General features: G+C 40.0%; 1 protein-coding gene across 1 annotated transcript in view; it reads left to right on the top strand.

Moving 5' to 3' along the window:
• Positions 1–261: 261 nt before the first annotated feature.
• Positions 262–21,231, top strand: part of LOC115153012 (phosphoinositide 3-kinase adapter protein 1) — a 28,353-nt gene continuing 7,383 nt past the window's right edge. Inside the window, exons 1-16 of the mRNA XM_029698011.1 lie at positions 262–531; positions 1,468–1,893; positions 3,979–4,208; positions 7,410–7,554; positions 7,769–7,911; positions 8,752–8,884; positions 10,941–11,137; positions 11,334–11,520; positions 11,612–11,683; positions 13,797–14,045; positions 14,153–14,215; positions 14,330–14,529; positions 14,677–14,749; positions 16,600–16,767; positions 17,248–17,318; positions 18,052–18,152. Coding sequence (XP_029553871.1) covers positions 477–531; positions 1,468–1,893; positions 3,979–4,208; positions 7,410–7,554; positions 7,769–7,911; positions 8,752–8,884; positions 10,941–11,137; positions 11,334–11,520; positions 11,612–11,683; positions 13,797–14,045; positions 14,153–14,215; positions 14,330–14,529; positions 14,677–14,749; positions 16,600–16,767; positions 17,248–17,318; positions 18,052–18,152 — 2,513 coding nt within the window. The 5' untranslated portion in view covers positions 262–476. The remainder of the gene's footprint in view (positions 532–1,467; positions 1,894–3,978; positions 4,209–7,409; positions 7,555–7,768; positions 7,912–8,751; positions 8,885–10,940; positions 11,138–11,333; positions 11,521–11,611; positions 11,684–13,796; positions 14,046–14,152; positions 14,216–14,329; positions 14,530–14,676; positions 14,750–16,599; positions 16,768–17,247; positions 17,319–18,051; positions 18,153–21,231) is intronic.

Raw genomic sequence — 21,231 nt, 5'->3', positions numbered from 1 at the left:
GTGTGTGTGTGTGTGTGTGTGTGTGTGTGTGTGTGTGTGTGTGTGTGTGTGTGTGTGTGTGTTATTGGTGGTGTCAAATACAATGACTATTTTGTGGTCTTCGTATGTTTGCTCTATCATTATTGTTTTGACTTGAGGTTTGTTTTAGTTTTTGTTGGTACGAATCAAACTTTGTGAGAAGAGATGACTCATGTCGCAAGCACTAGTTCATGTCTACACAAATTACTACAGGATACAGTCTGTATTTCTTTCACACTCCTCTCAGGGGAATGTCTCACTGCTGCAACTGTTTTAGGAAGTGACACCATACCACTCAACATCAGGAAACTGTTTCTATTAATATGACAGCGCAGGGGGTTAGTTTGTGAAAGCTGTTCATGCGAAGAGCCTAAATTCAGCAGGGAAGAAGGGCTTAACTCCAAAAAGTAAGGACAGCCATTGACGAGGACAGATGTTTTGTGCTGTGGGGGGAGTTGATGCAACTGTTCTCAAACTTCACAATGGATAGAGTTGTCTCGTCTTCAGAAACGGGTAAGAAGTGAACTTGTTGACGTCTTAAATGGCTTTCTTTTTTGTCCGATGTTAGCCTGACAACAATATACAAATGTTTCTAATTGTATAAACCGATACTATAAGCACTCACTGCACACTGTAGAACCTATTGTTGGTCAATCAACAATTCAGTGGGGAAGAAAGAGGGGTTTGGTTTTAATTAATGTTTTCATTGAGAAACTTAAATATGACATACACCTAAAAATGTTTCAAGAATCTGTTAAAATTGCTTTTTTGTAGTTTGACTGAATGTTAAACCATTTACAGATTTGCTTTTAAAAATAAGGAAGTTAGTGTTTTACTCTTCCTGTAGTTAGTTAGCATTGGTGACATGTTTTTGCACGTCATCTCAGCAAAAGCTTTACAAAACAATTTCTGTACATTATGATTGAAGCACATTTATGATTGTGGATATGTTGGTTCAAACAAATGAAACATGTTTCTTAATTCTATGAATGTAGTGGTTTCTGACAATAAAGAAGCTATACATATGCTGTTTCTTTAACTTTTAGGTTTACAGGGATGAACTTGGCTTGATAAAGTACCGTAATGAGTTACAACAAATTACTCCGATCAATGTTGACTCTGGTCAATTATTGTTCAGCTCCGTATGGACTGTACTCAGTGTTGACATCTCAAACAGCATGCCTATTCATTCTGCTAACCCCAGTAACCTTGAAATCTCATAGCTCAGGCTGTTTTGGACACTTGGCCTCGTGTACAGTTTAAGTGCAATGTTTAGCATAACCCCAGCATTAATACCCTGACTTTTCTTTTTCTCAAGAGAAAAAAATAACTATAAAGATAATTGGATATAAATGTAGGCATATTAAATACAGTTATGTTTATAAAAGTTATAGATCTTTTAATAACTAATTGATAAAATAGAATTAAATCCCATAATTTGTCTTCCAGCAATGTCTGGATTCCACTCCACGTGCGAGCTGTTGATTGTCCATTCTAGCGAGGCTCAGGAATGGGCAACGTATCTGCAGAAAATCTTGAAGTCTTCACGGAAGTTTCCCAAGAGGTCTATCGTATTGTATGCAGTTGACTGTGCTGATCAGCTACATGGATTTGACTTCAACATTTTCCATAATAGTAAATGCATTGTGCTGTTACTGACAGCCGCAATCCTAGACATTCTAGATGACCCTGAAGTCCTAGGCACTTTTCAGAGACTCTTACACCCTCCACACAGAGTGGTGGCGCTGTTGTGTGGAATGTCAGAGGGTGACATATCGACTGAATGGTTTGAGGACTGGCAGAGCTGGAGAAAACTTTATCCTGAAGATGAACCTGCTCTCTACATCTCCACCATTCTACAATCCATTGCTGACAGTATGTTCACTATAATACCCTTATAAAGTTTGGGGAAAGTATACTAAGTTTTATTATCAGTTGAGAACAAATTCTTATTTACAATGACGGCTTACACCGGCCAAACCCAGACAATGCTGGGCCAATTGTGCACTGCCCTACGGGACTCCCAATCACAGCCGGTTGTGAAACAGCCTGTATTTGAACTAGGGTGTCCGTAGTGACACCTCTAGCACTGAGCTGCAGTGCCTTAGACTGCTGTGCCACTCGGGAGCCAGATATAGCCAGATTCTCATAACATTCAGACATAAGTTTACGTTTGGGTTTTTGTTTCTCTGTTTAAAGTGCATGTAACCATTATTGAATTATACTCAGAGAATTACATACAGTAAGGGGAAAAAGTATTTGATCCCCTGCTGATTTTGTACGTTTGCCCACTGACAAAGAAATGATCAGTCTATAATTTTAATGGTAGGTTTATTTGAACAGTGAGAGACAGAATAACAACAAAACAAATCATGAAAAACGCATGTCAAAAATGTTATAAATTGATTTGCATTTTAATGAGGGAAATAAGTATTTGACCCCCTCTCAATCAGAAAGATTTCTGGCTCCCAGGTGTCTTTTATACAGGTAATGAGCTGAGATTAGGAGCACACTCTTAAAGGGAGTGCTCCTAATCTCAGCTTGTTACCTGTATAAAAGACACCTGTCCACAGAAGCAATCAATCAATCAGATTCCAAACTCTCCACCATGGCCAAGACCAAAGAACTCTCCAAGGATGTCAGGGACAAGATTGTAGACCTACACAAGGCTGGAATGGGCTACAAGACCATCGCCAAGCAGCTTGGTGAGAAGGTGACAACAGTTGGCGCGATTATTCGCAAATGGAAGAAACACAAAAGAACTGTGAATCTCCCTCGGGCCTGGTGCTCCATGCAAGATCTCACCTCGTGGAGTTGCAATGATCATGAGAACGGTGAGGAATCTGCCCAGAACTACACGGGAGGATCTTGTCAATGATCTCAAGGCAGCTGGGACCATAGTCACCAAGAAAACAATTGGCAACACACTACGCCGTGAAGGACTGAAATCCTGCAGCGCCCGCAAGGTCCCCCTGCTCAAGAAAGCACATATACATGCCCGTCTGAAGTTTGCCAATGAACATCTGAATGATTCAGAGGACAACTGGGTGAAAGTGTTGAGTTCAGATGAGACCAAAATGGAGCTCTTTGGCATCAACTCAACTCGCCGTGTTTGGAGGAGGAGGAATGCTGCCTATGACCCTAAGAACACTATCCCCACCATCAAACATGGAGGTGGAAACATTATGCTTTGGGGGCGTTTTTCTGCTAAGGGGACAGGACAACTTCACCGCATCAAATGGACGATGGACGGGGCCATGTACCGTCAAATCTTGGGTGAGAACCTCCTTCTCTCAGCCAGGGCATTGAAAATGGGTCGTGGATGGGTATTCCAGCATGACAATGACCCAAAACAGACGGCCAAGGCAACAAAGGAGTGGCTCAAGAAGAAGCACATTAAGGTCCTGGAGTGGCCTAGCCAGTCTCCAGACCTTAATCCCATAGAAAATCTGTGGAGGGAGCTGAAGGTTTGAGTTGCCAAACGTCAGCCTCGAAACCTTAATGACTTGGAGAAGATCTGCAAAGAGGAGTGGGACAAAATCCCTCCTGAGATGTGTGCAAACCTGGTGGCCAACTACAAGAAACGTCTGACCTCTGATTGCCAACAAGGGTTTTGCCACCAAGTACTAAGGCATGTTTTGCAGAGGGGTCAAATACTTATTTCCCTCATTAAAATGCAAATCAATTTATAACATTTTTGACATGCGTTTTTCATGATTTTTTTGTTGTTATTCTGTCTCTCACTGTTCAAATAAACCTACCATTAAAATTATAGACTGATCATTTCTTTGTCAGTGGGCAAACGTACAAAATCAGCAGGGGATCAAATACTTTTTTCCCTCAATGTACCATCTAGTTGTGAACTTACAGGCTAAACTTTCAGTTCATTAAACTCACCCATTTCACAATTTTCAACTGAGACCTACCGATAGGTTTTTATTTTGACTTTGTATTCAAAAGGTAATACAGAAGAGGCTGAACATGATGTGGAAGCTATGGCAAAAACAGAAGCAAAAATCCCTGTGGTCAAGAACCCCAAAGCTGAGGGGATAGAGGACGAGTCAGTGACAGAACCAGAGTGTGTCCAGGATGACAGTGACAATGTGAGAACAGAGGTCCACCCAAACCAGGCAACGAACCCCACATATCCCGCCTGCCTCACTGTACAACCAAACAGAGTTCTATGTGGGGTAAGAATTGCTTAATATACTATATAGACAACGCTGTAATGGCACTGAACAAAGTTCAAAGATTTATTCTGTACAGCACAGCATAAGGAAAGTTTAATGGTACATAACCAGTACAGTGCCTTTAGAAAGTGTTCAGAACCCTTGATTATTTCCACATTTGTAGTTTTGCAGACTGAATTTAAAATGGATTAACTTGTAGAAGAAATAGAAGAGGAAGGGAAGCGCTGCTGAGGTACACAATAGTAGATTTTGGTGGACAGAAGGTGCTCTTTGGTAAAAGGGGTAAATTGGTCATCAAAAAGAAAGGAGGACCAAGGCACTCTTCATATAATTAATTGAAATGTCTTTATTTGTATGGCATGTTCAATAGAAACAAAGTTTTAAAGATCTGACGCGTTTCGGCTGCATGGCCTTCATCAGGCAGTACAAAAGAAATTATAATACAATGTCCTCTTTTGAACAGCTTTTTCTAATCAGCCCAAATTAGAAGAGGGGGTGGTTACAACATTGATTGGACAACACCTAGTAAGCACTACTATACACATTAAAAAGTGAAATACTGTAGATATCTCATCAACATTGTTTACTCCAAGCTAGAAGCATCAGAACCCCTAGAAAGGCAGTTCTAACCTTAAATATGACTGGGCAAAGTGCCAAGAAAAGGAAAGCAATCTTTTCCATAGTACACAGCAAACATGGACAACAACAGTCTAAACATAAACTCAGCAAAAAAAGAAACGTCCTCTCACTGTCAACTGCGTTTACTGTCAGCAAACTTAACGTGTAAATATTTGTATGAACCTAACAAGATTCAACAACTGAGACATAAACTGAACAAGTTCCACAGACATGTGACTAACAGAAATTGAATAATGTGTCCCTGAACAAAGGGGGGTCAAAATCAAAAGTAACAGTCAGTATCTGGTGTGGCCACCAGCTGCATTAAGTGCTGCAGTGCATATCCTCCTCATTGACTGGACCAGATTTGCCAGTTCTTGCTGTGAGATATTACCACACTCTTCCACCAAGGCACCTGCAAGTTCCCGGACATTTCTGGGGGGAATGGCCCTAGCCCTCATCCGCCGATCCAACAGGTTAATGGTAGCTTTTTTTTTTAATGGTAGCTTTATTTTAACAGTGAGAGACAGAATAACAACAAAAATATCCAGAGAAACGCATGTCAGAAATGTTATAAATTGATTTGCATTTTAATGAGGGAAATAAGTATTTGACCCCCTCTCAATCAGAAAGATTTCTGGCTCCCAGGTGTCTTTTATACAGGTAACGAGCTGAGATTAGGAGCACACTCTTAAAGGGAGTGCTCCTAACCGCAGCTTGTTACCTATAAAAAATACACCTGTCCACAGAAGCAATCAATCAATCAGATTCCAAACTCTCCACCATGGCCAAGACCAAAGAGCTCTCCAAGGATGTCAGGGAAAAGATTGTAGACCTACACAAGGCTGGAATGGGCTACAAGACCATCGCCAAGCAGCTTGGTGAGAAGGTGACAACATTTGGGGCGATTATTCGCAAATGGAAGAAACACAAAAGAACTGTCAACTCCCTCGGCCTGGGGCTCCATGCAAGATCTCACCTCGTGGAGTTGCAATGATCATGAGAACGGTGAGGAATCAGCCCAGAACTACACGGGAGGATCTTGTCAATGATCTCAAGGCAGCTGGGACCATAGTCACCAAGAAAACAATTGGTAACACACTACGCCGTGAAGGACTGAAATCCTGCAGCACCCGCAAGGTCCCCATGCTCAAGAATACATATACATGCCCGTCTGAAGTTTGCCAATGAACATCTGAATGACTCAGAGGACAACTGGTGAAAGTGTTGTGGTCAGATGAGACCAAAATGGAGCTCTTTGACATCAACTCAACTCGCCGTGTTTGGAGGAGGAGGAATGCTGCCTATGACCCCAAGAACACCATCTCCACCATCAAACATGGAGGTGGAAACATTATGCTTTGGGGGTGTTTTTCTGCTAAGGGGACAGGACAACTTCACCGCATCAAAGGGACGATGGACGGGGCCATGTACCGTCAAATCTTGGGTGAGAACCTCCTTCCCTCAGCCAGGGCATTGAAAATGGGTCGTGGATGGGTATTCCAGCATGACAATGACCCAAAACACACGGCCAAGGCAACAAAGGAGTGGCTCAAGAAGAAGCACATTAAGGTCCTGGAGTGGCCTAGCCAGTCTCCAGACCTTAATCCCATAGAAAATATGTGGAGGGAGCTGAAGTTTCGAGTTGCCAAACGTCAGCCTCGAAACCTTAATGACTTGGAGAAGATCTGCAAAGAGGAGTAGGACAAAATCCCTCCTGAGATGTGTGCAAACCTGGTGGCCAACTACAAGAACTGTCTGACCTCTGTGATTGCCAACAAAGGTTTTGCCACCAAGTACTAAGTCATGTTTTGCAGAGGGGTCAAATACTTATTTCCCTCATTAAAATGCTAATCATTTTATAACATTTTTTACATGCGTTTTTCATGATTTTTGTTGTTGTTATTCTGTCTCTCACTGTTCAAATAAACCTACTATTAAAATTATAGACTGACCATTTCTTTGTCAGTGGGCAAACGTACAAAATCAGCAGGGGATCAAATACTTTTTTCCCCCACTGTATGTATGTATGCATGTATGTATGTATGTATGTATGTATGTATGTATGTATGTATGTATGTATGTATGTATGTATGTATGTATGTATATATATATATATATATATATATATATACACATACACACATACACATTTTCAATACATTTGGAAACATTTCTAAAAACATGTTTTCACTTTGTCATTATTGGGTATTGTGTGTAGATGGGTGAGAAAAAAAAAATCATACATTTTTAATTCCGGCTGCAACACAACAAAGTAAGTCAAGGGGGAAGAATACTTTCTGAAGGCAATGTACATGATACTGTCATAAGTGTAACAGTTGTTGGAGTGTATGGTGTTGGACAACCATGCCTCTTTGTTACTATCATTTTTGGTGTATGAAGTTGTCTGATTATTTCTTGATTCATATCGAAGCACACCCTTAAATTACACTCAAATTATAATCAGCCAAGAACAACTTTATTTGCAATTGCAGTTTTTTTTTTTAGCAAACTCCTATTAAGCCTAGAATACAATTTCTTCCAGTATCTGATGTCTCCATGATGACTGTGCATGTTTTACAGGACCATGCAACTATTTTCATAATCTTTTCGAATAAACTGGACAACCAATTGAAAATGGAGGTGGAGTTTTCCTCTAAAGATTTAGCGGCGAAACGGGTTTTAGCGATTTTGGAGAATGAATACACCATCAGTGTTAATGCGCCTGGTAAGTAGGCTACCTTTAGACTTTCGATCGCAAAACTATAGAGGAACATTTAGACCAGTCTTCTGTTTCACTTTCACTTATTATTCTATTTCACTATTACATTCTTATTGTGGACATTTCTTTGACCAATGTGAATAACTTGAAGTGATTTGCCTGCCACTATTCTGTACAGTAGATAAAAAATGCTAACCCAGGTAAATGTTATCTTTACCAGATATGCCAGCAGGAGAGATGTCACTCACTCTGCATGGCAACGACTCACCAGTCTGTTTGAGGCCTGTAACATACTACACAGCCATGGGAGAAGTCAGTCGTTACCTTGAACTTGCAGCTGCTCCCATGGACTTTATGTGTCAGGTGAGAATGCTGAGTATAGAGTAAAAACACAATACTGAAGACTGACAAATTTTGTTTTCAACCCCTCTAAATAATTAATTTGAAAGGGATAATTCACCTAAAATACAAAATGACATATTGGTTTCTTTCCCCTGTAAGCAGTCTATGGACAAGGTTTGACAGCAATCCATGCTTTGTTTTAGTTTCCATGGCACTGTTTCCAAATGCTAACATATTATAATTTGTGCCAAATCCAAGTCCTGGTACCGATATTAGAATTTTGTCCAAATCATCCGAAAGTATCTCAAATTCATTGTGAAGCTCAACAAAATCACTTTTAGCTGATTTGAACATGATGTATGAAAAACGCTAATATCGGTACCATGACTTGAATGGGATTTGTGCCACAAATGCGAGTCCCTGTTACCATTTACTAGGCTTGCAACAAGCTAAGGTGCTGGGGATGGGCTTAAAATGCAAGCTACGGCTCCAAGCATCAAGGGTTCCATCCCAGTGATAAACACTCGTTTTGCTATTTTAGTTTTTTCTGTTTTAACCCTATCCCAAACCTTAACCCTAACCTTAACCAGTTGGAATTACTGCCTAAACTTAAGTTTCGGTTTCATTTTTGTGCAGTTTGACTGAACGCTAATATATGGCGAATACGCTGTAATTAAAAGGGCAAAAGAGGCCATCTCCTGTTGCCTGCAGTTATGTCAAATGTCTACATTTTCGTTGGAGGCTGCATTACATTTCACACAGACTAAAGCTTCAAGGAAACCTAAAAAACATTTATGTTTAAATTCTTTACAACATATTATTTTTCCTTCAATAGTGTGTTGTTCATTTCTATGTTTCTAGGCATTCAATATCACATCCAGTGCCACAGAGTCTCTTGACAATATGCTGACAGACTCGTTAAAAGGCAGGATTCCTGCAAGTGGACTTCATGTGTTTGGAATCAGACAGATCGAGAAAGACAATATGGCTGCATGTAAGTGCTTTACATTTTGACCAGAAAATATAATGGAATGATACATTTGCTTGTCTACACACTAACAGTTCTATTGACACAGCTATGCGTGTTTTTGTTGTAAGGAAAAACAATGTGCTAGCTAGTTTCTAGTGAATACTTATACTACATTGTTGTAGATGTTTCACAAGAGAGTAAAAGGGAGTTCCTCAAACAATTCAACTAATCAAAGAAAAAAGCACCTACCCTACAATCAAACATGGGGGAGGTTCGATAATGCTGTGGCGTTGCTTTGCTGCCTCTGGTACTGAAAGCCTTGAATGTGATCATCAGATTATCAAATCAAATCAAAGTTTATTTGTCACGTGCGCCGAATACAACAGGTGTAGACTTTACAGTGAAATGCTTACTTACAGGCTCTAACCAATAGTGCAAAAAAGGTATTAGGTGAACAATAGGTAAGTAAAGAAATAAAACAACAGTGAAAAGACAGGCTATATACAGTAGTGAGGCTATAAAAGTAGCGAGGCTACATACAGACACCGGTTAGTCAGGCTGATTGAGGTAGTATGTACATGTAGATATGGTTAAAGTGACTATGCATATATGATGAACAGAGAGTAGCAGTAGAGTAAAAGAGGGGTTGGCGGGTGGCGGGACATAATGCAGATAGCCCGGTTAGACAATGTGCGGGAGCACTGGTTGGTCGGCCCAATTGAGGTAGTATGTACAGGAATGTATAGTTAAAGTGACTATGCATATATGATAAACAGAGAGTAGCAGCAGCGTAAAAAGTTGTTTTGGAGTGCAATGTTCAACCCATGTCTGCAAACTGTCTCTGTTGAAGGTTGTGGGTCTTCCAGCAGGAACCCCAAAAACACATCAAAAACATCCTGGAATTGTTAAAAAAGAAACGCTGAACTGTTCTGGAGTGGTCAGCAAAGAGTCTAGATCTGAATCACATACATAACCTATGGCAAGAGCTGAAAACAACAGTTGGTGGAGGGCACCCCTCAAACATTGAATAATTAGATATGTTTGCTGCTGGAGAGTGGCCCAAATTTCCAGTAAAAAGATGCATCAAGCTCATAAGAAGCATTTGTTGGCAGTTATCTTGGCTAGTCATTTTGATCATGCTATTTGTTTTAATAACTTAAGTTAACAAAAATGTAATTTGCTCTGCAATGTTGAAATCCAATAATGAGTGGAGACATTTTGTTATTTTAATTTCAACTTATTTTAGAAGAAATAGGGAATTATTTCAGAAAAGCGCAACTGTTTTTGCTTTTTTTTTAATGGGGGAAAAAATACAGACAGTGGCTCTATGCAGAGTTGGGGTCAATTCCATTTAAAAATAGGGGGTTGATTGAAATTCCCTATATATTGAGAATCAAAAGACACTAAAACATAAACAATGAAGAAAAACAAATCTTGCAATTTGGGTTATGACAGTGTAATACAGTTGTAGTAAGCAAGGCCAAAAGCCTTGTATTAGTTATTTTCTTATTAAATTCTCGGCATTACCATTTAATTACAGGAACTTTTACAGATTATGCCTTAAATTAATTAGATTGTGATATTACATTTACTCTGACAGTCATCTTAGTTCAGTCGGACGTATATAAATCCATCCTAAAGCAGACAGTTATGGTTATGAAATTGGATAAATGGGACACTACGAGAAAAATAAGTTCCCAAAATGTGATTTTTTCATTTGACCGATGAACTACCATTCACCTGCTGTAATCATCCACATTTTTTATCTGGCACATCCAAAAATGTGATGTGGGACATGGCCACTGATCACCCAAAAATGTTATCTGGACATCACCCAAAAATGCCATCAAATGATGTCCACATTTTTTTATCTAAGAGTCCAAGAATCTTATCCCCATTGAGTTATGTTGACATCCAGGGATATGATCCAAGGTCCAAAAGGTCAATATATTCTGTGTTCTAGGTGAATTGGGAACATTTCTTTTTTTATCAAGTTCAACTTATATCCTGAAGGTTTTGAGTCTTCAAGAACGTTCATAACAAGTGGAATAGATCACAGTTGACTGTTTTTGTCACTCAGATCAGCGAAAGCAGGAGCTTCCCACTCTGCTTCATTTTGCTGCAAAGTATGGGCTGAAGAAGCTTACCACAGTCCTGCTACAGTGTCCAGGTGCCTTGCAGGCCTACAGCGTGATGAATAAGAATGGAGACTACCCAAATACACTGGCAGAGAGGAGCGGCTTCTCTGACCTGAGACAGTTCATGGACGACTTTGTGGTAAGTCCATTGTTAGTATATTCATTCAGGGATGTGTTTATCTTGTATCTCTCTAGTGTGATCTCAATTTTGGAAAATGCTCTGGATTGCACAACAATGATTTCAAATAACAGCCACTGGTAAATCTTATTGTAGTAACTTTGTGAAATCATATCATTAGTGAAGACAGACTGTGTGCACGATATCTCGTATGTAGGAGACGGCTGACCTGCTGAAGTCTCATATCAATGAGTCCATCTCGGCTGAAGAAGATGAGGATGTGTACGAGTCCACGTTCAACTCCTCTCGAGATATCATCATGAAGTATTCCCTAAACCCCGGGTGCCAAGAAGACATCTATGAGTCCATGATGGGGTTAAACCCAGACTACATGGAAGACCTATGTATGATTAATTACATGAAGTACCATTTCCCTTTGATGATGATGACGATGATGATGGATTACTATTATCTTTGAATATTTATTTCCCTCAGATGAGGACATGGAGAAGGCATTAGGAGAGTCGCATAACCCAGAAGAAATCATACTTAGACATTTTTTTCAAGGTAAATTGACAAAATACTAATGGTGGGAACCAATATCAATTATTCAATATGATATTGATATCGTTTGATATTGATAAACAGTACATTTGAAAAGTATTCAGAATCCTTGACTTTTTCCACATTATGTTACGTTACAGCCTTATTCTAAAATGTATTAAATGTTTTTTTTTCTCTCATCAATCTATACACAATGCCCTATAATGACAAAGTAAAAATAGGTTTTTATAAATTTTTGCATATAAAAAAACTGAAATATCACATTTACGTAAGTATTCAGACTTTACGTAGGTATTCAGATTTCCTCTGTACTTTGTTGAAGCACTTTTGACAGAGATTACAACCTTGAGTCTTCTTGGGTATGACGCTACAAGCTTTGCACACCTGTATCAATCGGGTTCAAGTCCAGGCTCTGGCTAGGCCACTCAAGGACATTCAAAGACTTGTCCCGAAGCCAGTTCTGCGTTGTCTTGGCTGTGTGCTTAGGGTTGTTGTCCTGTTGGAAGGTGAACCTTCGCCCCAGTCTGAGGTCCTGAGCAGGATCTTTCTGTACTTCACTCCGTTCATCTTTCCCTCGATCCTGACTAGTCTCCCAATACCTACCGCTGAAAAACATCCCCACAGAATGATGCTGCCACCACTATGCTACACCGTAGGGATGGTGCCAGGTTTCCTCCAGACGTGACGCTTGGCATTCAGGCCAAAGAGTTCAGTCTTGGTTTCATCAGATCAGAGAATCTTGTTTCTCATGGTCTGAGAGTCCTTTAGGTGCCTTTCGGCAAATTTCAAGCGGGCTGTCATGTGCCTCTTACTGAGGAGTGGCTTCCGTCTGGCCACTCTACTATAAAGGCCTGATGGGTGGAGTTCTGCAGAGATGGTTGTCCTTCTGAAAGGTTATCTCATCTAAGAAATTTGGAACCACTAAGATTCTTCCTAGAGCTGGCCGCCTGGCCAAACTGAGCAATCGGGGAGATGGGCCTTGGTCAGGGATGTGACCAAGAACCCGATGGTCACTCTGTCAGAGCTCCAGAGTTGTCCTAACCTTTCAGACGGACAACCATCTCTGCAGCACTCCACCAATCAGGCCTTTATGGTAAAGTGGCCAGACGGAAGCCACTCCTCAGTAAAAGGCACATGACAGCCTGCTTGGAGTTTGCCAAAAGGCACCTAAAGACTCATACCATGGAGCAACAAGATTCTCTAGTCTGTTGAAACCAAGATTGAACTCTTTGGCCTGAATGGGAAGCATCACATCTGGATGAAACCTGGCACCATCACTACGGTGAAGCATGGTGTTGGCAGCATCATGCTGTGGGGATGTTTTTTAGCAGCAGGGACTGGGAGACTAGTCAGGATCGAGGGAAAGATGAACGGAGCAAAGTTCAGACAGATCCTTGATGAAAACCTGCTCGAGTGCTCAGGACCCCAGACTGGAGCGAAGGTTCACCTTCCAACAGGACAACGACTCTAAGCACACAGCCAAGACAATGCAGGAGTGGCTTCAGGACAAGTCTCTTTATGTCCTTGAATGGCCCAGCCAGAGCCCAGAATGGAACCGAATCGAACATCTTTGGAGAGACCTGAAAATAGCTGTGCAGCGATGCTCCCCATCCAACCTCCTCGAGCTTGAGAGGATCTGCAGAGAAGAATGAGAGAAACTCACCAAATACAGGTGTGCCAAGCTTGTAGCATCATACCCAAGAAGACTCCACGCTGTAACCGCTGCCAAAGGTGCTTCAGCAAAGTACTGAGTTAAGGGTCTGAATACTTAAATGTAAATGTGATATATCCGTTTTTGATTTTTATTAACTTTACAAAAATCTCTAAAACCAGTTTGTGTTTGTCATTACGGGGTATTGAGTGTTGATTGATGATGGTGTCTGAATGTTATCTGAATGCACTATAATTGTCTGCTTATGGGCCCTCAGTGGTTGATGGGGCTCATTGTATTTAAACTGGTTGGGTAAGTTTGTCCCCAGAGCATTCACATCTGGCTCAAGGGGCAATCAACAGTTGTCTAAACTTCACTACAAAATACTGTACTACATTGTACTGTAATTGGACTTGTGGACATACTCTTTTTTTTTTTTTTTTACAAATGATGTGGCTTTTTAAGGGAAACCTGATGCAGGTGTGGCCCAAGTTGTGGAGCATACAGCTAATGAAGAGGTGGGAGACCAGGTGGAAGAACCAGAGGGGTTCGAGGAGGAAGACCCTTACAACATGTGTGTTCAAGATCAAATCTATGACACGGTGGACGAGAATGCGACCTATATCCCAGACATTTTAAACCGTCCACCAGCTCCAATTCCGAGACCTGTAACGTTTTCAGAGCCTGAGGAGTCCAAGACCTACATCTCAAGAGGTACATGACTGAACAGCACAAATGTTTTCCAAAGCTATTAGCTAGCGCATAAGTCGCCAAACCAGCCGTGTATTTAAGGTCCAGATGAATGACTATGCTTTTCACAGTGTTTTCGGGAAATGAAGAATCAAATCCACAGAGGAACCTCAGAGATATCCCATCAAACACAGGTACATATCAAATTGAACATCACTTGAGATTTTATTTTCCATGTATTGCACATTGCCCTGAATCACAGCTTCTCCACTAATTAGTAAACAATGCATGTGACTCCAAACCTCCAGTGAGGCCTGTGAGTGACAGAGCCGCCACCTCCTCTTCTTACGACCCCTATGCTGGAATGAAGACCCCAGGCCAGAGGCAGCTCATAGCCTTGCAGGAGAAAGTGAAGGTGGGGGTCCTGAGTGTGGATGATGCTGTGCAGGAATTCAAGACCTGGCAGTTTGACCAGGAAAGGAGATCTCACTCTCTGCGCTATCAACAGGTACAGTAGTAGATTATAGTTAATACTCATATCTCTTGGCAGAACACAAGAAACAGATATTTTCTTTGGCCCGGGCCTAGCTTTTGGGGGTACAATGATTATCTGAAATACTACCTCCATGAATTCAGAAAATATTATTTGTCACAGGAAAATCTGAAAAGACTCCGAGACAGCATTTCCAGACGCCATAAAGAGAGGGAGAAGATTGGGAAGGAGATTGGTAGGCATATTTGGAGACTCTTTTATACTTTTCCTCTACATGTGACAATTTTATAGGTTACTTTAACTGCAATTACAGTACCAGTCAAATGTTTGGACACACCTACTCGTTCCAGGGTTTTTCTTAATTTTTACTATTTTCTACATTGTAAAACTATGAAATAACACATGGAAAAATGTGGTAACCAAAAAAGTGTTGAAAAAATCCAAATATATATTTTATATTTGAAATTCTTCAAAGTAGCCACACTTTGCCTTGATGGCAACTTGGCACATTTCATTTATCAGGCTACTGAAGTGTACATTTTTTATTTCATTGGCCTTTCCTCTTTGACTATGCCTACAATTATGTCAGTCCATAAGACAGCATTAGTGGTCACATTTGATCAGTTGTGTAAAGTACTTAAGTAAAAATACTTTAAAGTACTACTGAAGTCATTTTTTCTGTACTTTACTTTTACTTCACTACATTCCTGAAGAACATAATGTACTTTTTACTCCATATATTTTCCCTAAGACCCAAAAGTACTCGTTACATTTTGAATGCTTAGCAGGACAGCAAAGTTGTCCAATTCACACATTTATCAAGAGAACTTCCCTGGTCATACCTACTGCCTCTGATATGGCAGACTTACTAAACACAAATGCTTTGTTTGTAAATGATGTCTGAGTGTTGGAGTGTGCCCCTGGTTATTCGTATATACAAAAAACAAAAAAACGGTACTGTCTAGTTTGCTTAATATATGGACTATGAAATGAATTATACTTTTACTTTTGATACTTAAGTACATTTTAGCGATTACATTTACTTTTGATACTTAGGTATATTTCAAACCAAATACTTTTTTACTTTTACTCAAGTAGTATTTTACTGGGTGACTTTCACTTTACTTGAGTCATTTTCAATTAAGGTATCTTTACTTTTACTCAAGTATGGTGAACATTCCTACAGTCAGAATGCCAATTGCACGCTCCCTCAAAACGTGAGACATCTGTGGCATTGTGTTGTGACAAAACTGCACATTTTAAACTTCTTCGGGATCGGTGTCCCTTCCACGGGACGGTTGAGCTAACATACAACCTCATGCTAATTGCATTAGCCTAAGTAACAAGAACATTTCCCAGGACATAGATATATCTGATATTGGCAGAAAGCTTAAATTCTTGTTAATCTAACTGCACTGTCCAATTTCCAGTAGCTATTACAGTGAAAGAATACCATGCTATTGTTTGAGGAGAGTGCACAATTTTGAACATGAAAAGTTATTAATAAACAAATTAGGCACATTTGGGCAGTCTTGATTGAACAGAATTGTAATGGTTCATTGTATCAGTCTAAAATTGTGCATATACACTGATGCCATCTAGTGGCCAAAATCTTAATTGCACCTGGGCTGGAGTAATACATTATGGCCTTTCTCTTGCATTTCAAATATGATGGTACAAAAAAATACAAAGAAGTTAAAGTAGCCTTTTATTGTCCCCAGCACAATGTGCTCCTGTGTAATGATCATGCTGTTTAATCAGCTTATTGATATACCACATCTGTCAGGTGGATGGATTATCTTGGCAAATGAAAAATGCTCACTAACAGGGATGTAAACTAATTTGTGCAATTTTTTTGGGAGAAATAAGCTTTTCGTGCATATGGAAATCTTTTGTGCATATGGGATCTTTTATTTCAGCTCATGAAACATGGGACCAACACTTTACATGTTGCGTATATATTTTTGTCCAGTATAAAATCATGATAATGTTACAGTAAAACACTTAAATGGAAATACTTTGGAACATATATGTACTGTAAATATGACATTTAGCTTATTGTTGATCTGGCCTCTTCCCTGTGAGGTCTGGAGATAAGTGCCCCTTTGCAGAGGAACCTTCACTGGGGCTCCAACATGGCTGTGGAGTGTTCTGTGTACGATCCTGCCCCACAGGCCATGGCCGAAACCCCTCCTGTGGCCCGGCCAATCCAGAGAAACACTTGGAAGACTGGCAGTACCTCCAGCACATCCAGTGAGTCTTAACTGTCATTTTCATGTCACTATGATCCTTATGTCAGGATGGCAGTCAGAAATGACAGCTGATGTAGTTTTGATGTTGGATATATTACAAGATGATGTTAGTGTGGATTGTCTTGATCAAAAATCTGTTTTAGTTCTTATAGAATATACTTTTCTTCGCAGAGGTGATGAAATCTGCAACACGTGGTCATTTGTTGTGCTGATCAACTCTGATTATTTCCATATCATCTATGTCATTATGTCTAAAAGATTAGACCGGTAGCTACATTTCTCTCCCCATTATTGTTGCTTTACTCAGCTGCTCTCTCTGAGTCGCCTTCATCTATAGCTATTAATGTGCACTTAAGCCTACTGTCTGAAGAGGGGTGTTCATCACATCCTACTACAGGCTCTTAACTCTTCAAGAAATTGTTTCACATTTACTTGTCGTGTTTCTTTCCTGAGCGTATAGTTTTTACTTTCACTTTCTCAGGTAGTGGCAGTAACAGACTCAGCACACATAGTAACATTAGCTACAGCAGTGGAACTGAGCCTGAGTTTGAGGTAAGGGCAAATTGTTCTTCAAAGCCCAGTTCACCCAACACGCTTTTGGTATATTTCTGTCTTTGTGAATACATGGCTTAGTCAACAAAGCTAAATAGCTTATCCTTATTCCTACATGTAGTTGCTGAGAGACATTAAATCAAATTGAGTCAAACCACCGCAAAAGCATTACGTTATAAACACCTTTGTAATTGATCTAAAGCATCGTGATTTAAAAAAAATCATACTTAGGAAGGCATGTACAGTCATGGCCAAAAGTTTTGAGAATGACACAAATATTAATTTTCACAAAGTCTGCTGCTCAGTTTGTATGATGGCAGTTTGCATATACTCCAGAATGTTATGAAGAGTGATCAGATGAATTGCAATTAATTGCAAAGTCCCTCTTTGCCTTTGCCAGAAGTTAATTGACAGCATGCCAGGGTGGATTGCAGAGGTCTTGAAAAAGAAGGGTCAACACTGCAAATATTGACTCTTTGCATCAACTTCATGTAATTGTCAATAAAAGCCTTTGACACTTATGAAATGCTTGTAATTATACTTCCGTATTCCATAGTAACATCTGACAAAAATGATCTAAAGACACTGAAGCAGCAAACTTTGTGAAAATTAATATTTGTGTCATTCTCAAAACTTTTGGCCACGACGGTACTTATTTACAATGTACTCTGTCAATGGCGCTTTTGTAACCTGATTATTAATTATGCTGTATATTGATTTGATCCATGGAAAGGACACAGTTGACCTCCTCCCTCTTCCTCCACGACCTCCAAGGATCACTGAGTCTGCACCTCTACTTCCTCCCCCCAGAATCCCTCCACGACGCCCAGACCAGTAAGCCCACTCTCTGGATAAGAGAGGCCCTTTCATACGTTCCTGTGTCAGGATCACAGAAACTTGATGTAACTTGATTACAGAATGTAATTGCATGTAATGCAACATGGAATTACAGAAAGGCAACATTGCAGGAGTTAAAAATAGAATCAGTAATATTTGACCTTTATTTAACTAGACAAGTCAATTAAGAACAAATTCTTAATTACAATGACAGCCTAGGAAAAGTGGGTTAACTGCCTTGTTCAGGAGCAGAACGACAGATTTTTTACCTTGTCAGCTCGGGGATTGGATCTAGCAACCTTTCGGTTACAGGCCTAACACTCTAACCACTAGGCTACCTGCCACATTGTTATCACAAACAGCAGACTTGCCTTCCGGCACACAGAAATCAACAACAAAATGTAACTTAATAAATGTATGTCAACTTATGATGCTTTTCCGATTAGACTTTCCCCCACACCAGTGGGCTGCCAGTGTTTTATGTTAATGTAGCTTTAGTGTTATTGTGTTTCCATCTGGAGTGTGACATTCAAGACTGTTGCTTTGTGAGAAAGTGTTAAAGTTCACAGCTAGCCATTGTTATGGAAATGACAGCTGAAAAGTACCCAAGTCCTTGCCTTGGCTCCAAGTTAGAGCAGTTCCGCCAGAGCCATGGCCCAGTGAGACAACAAGAAGCCTGAGCCTGAGTAAAACACTGGGGTAGACGGAAAATCACCATCATAGTACTACAGCAATATGAGTATTATGACAGTATAGAATCACAAATGGTCTAATATTGCAGTATAACAACCAATGTTACAATATGATGTATTAATGCTGTAGTCTAGATAGCAGCTCAATAAAGAGTAATATGAAAACAAGTAGTTTATTTGAGAATATTACATATTGAAAAGACAAGCCAACTTGAGAAACACATCAGTGCGCATTATACACAGTGGTAAAAGTGAGATGACGGAAATGATAAAGAGGGAATATTTGCTGACTGATGACTGCACTGTCAGAGAGGAAACCTGAAGTTTGAAGATAGCTATATTCATGTCAACTTTCTCTTTATTATCTAAAACGAAAACTTGTCACAAGGTAGAGAGATGGATATACACTGAGTATACCAAACATGAGGAATACCTTCCTAATATTAAGTTCCACATCCTTTGGGTGATGGACCATTCTTGGTACACACAGGAAACTGTTGAGCATGAAAAATCCAGCAGCATTGCAGTTCTTGACACAAACCGGTGGGCCTGGCACCTACTACCATACCCTGTTCAAAGGCACTTCTATGTTTTGTCTTGCCCATTCGCCCTCTGAATTGCACACATACATAATCCATGTCTCAATTGTCTCAAGGCTTAAAAATCCTTGTTTATCCTGTCTCCTTCCCCTCATCTACATTGATTTGAAGTGGATTTAATAAGAGACATCAATAAGGGATCATAACTTTCACCTGGTCAGTCTATATAATGGAAAGAGCAGATGTTTCGTACACTCAGTGTATATTGAGTTAGAGTTTAACATCAAAAGGCTTTTACCACAACTTGCTGTATATTAGGCTACGCATAGAAAGCGTTTATTGTCTAATTTTATGTTCATTTGCTTCATAAGGCCTTGGTCCATGGTCTCACGTCAGATTCCGTCACTCCTCCGTAAAGCTCGTCCCTCAGCCGATCTGTCTTGTAGGACATGGAACTCAAATTCAAACTGCCATTCAAAAAATGAAAACAGTACAAAATGTAACAATATCACTGCGCCCTCATATGACTCTCCATGAAATAGGCAGAATAACTAATAATAATCCTAGAGTATTTAAATTGAAGTAAATGTGACTAAATTACTCACTGAAAATGTACCAAGTATAATATGCTATACTTATAAATAATATTTACATATAAATAAACAATTATCCAAAATGTGACCAGAGGACAATATTCAGAAAGTATTTCAAAACCCACACAAAGTAGGCTATTTGATTGACAACGATTCATACTTCTGTAACAATGTAAAAATGTTAACAACTATTCAGAGACTATTTCAAAATGTAGGTAAACTCTCAATAAGATTTAGTACAGAACAGGTCTGACACAAAATGTAGAAAGAGTAGCCTACTTTGACAACAATTCTGTGGATGCAACAAGTACTAGATAGAGACAGATAGAGAGAAGACACAAAACATAACTGTTCAAAGGCAATAAAAGATGCGTAGGACAAATTCATATTTCACACTGTCACTTTAGTGTTTGCATTTAGCCTACAACATGTCATGGAACTTCTGGAAGCACAGCCCTACCCTGCAAAGTGGCCCAGAACACGTAGAGCACCCAAAGGAGGTTTCTATACATCTCCCACCCCTTGCCCTGCATCCATTTGGGATGCACAACCTCTCTTGCAACCTTCAAACTTCACCTGCTTTCAAATTAGTTACAACTCAGTCCACATGCCCTGGTGCCACACTCTTGGCTCCCCTCTTCCTGCCAATGTAGCCATATCCCAAAGTGAATGCCCAAGCTGCATTTTTAATGCCTTCATGGACCAGCGCCTGCGGTTTCTGGGAAGGGGCCTTTGCAGGGTCCACCACACAATGTACGCATTTATGATGGCAATGTTGCGCATCCCCCAAACACATACTTCCACCATTGTGCGCCCAACATTGTAATAGCTCCTCAAGCTCTGGAACAGATATACAGTTGAAGTCGGAAGTTTACATACACCTTAACCAAATACATTTAAACTCAGTTTTTCACAATTCCTGACATTTAATCCTAGTAAAATTCCCTGTCTTAGGTCAGTTAGGATCACCACTTTATTTTAAGAATGTGAAATGTCAGAATAATAGTAGAGAGAATGATTTATTTCAGCTCTTATTTCTTTCATCACATTCCCAGTGGTTCAGAAGTTTACAGACACTCAATTAGAATTTGGTAGCATTGCCTTTAAATTGTTTAACTTGGGTCAAACGTTTTGGGTAGCCTTCCACAAGCTTCCCACAATAAGTTGGGTGAATTTTGGCCCATTCCTCCTGACAGAGCTGGTGTAACTGAGTCAGGTTTGTAGGCCTCCTTCCTCGCACACGCTTTTTCAG

This window comes from Salmo trutta, chromosome 18 (assembly GCF_901001165.1).
Source record: "Salmo trutta chromosome 18, fSalTru1.1, whole genome shotgun sequence".
Classification (NCBI taxonomy): Eukaryota; Metazoa; Chordata; class Actinopteri; order Salmoniformes; family Salmonidae; genus Salmo; species Salmo trutta.
The sequence above is the reverse complement of the archived record's forward strand: the minus strand, read 5'-3'. Positions and strand labels throughout refer to the sequence as shown.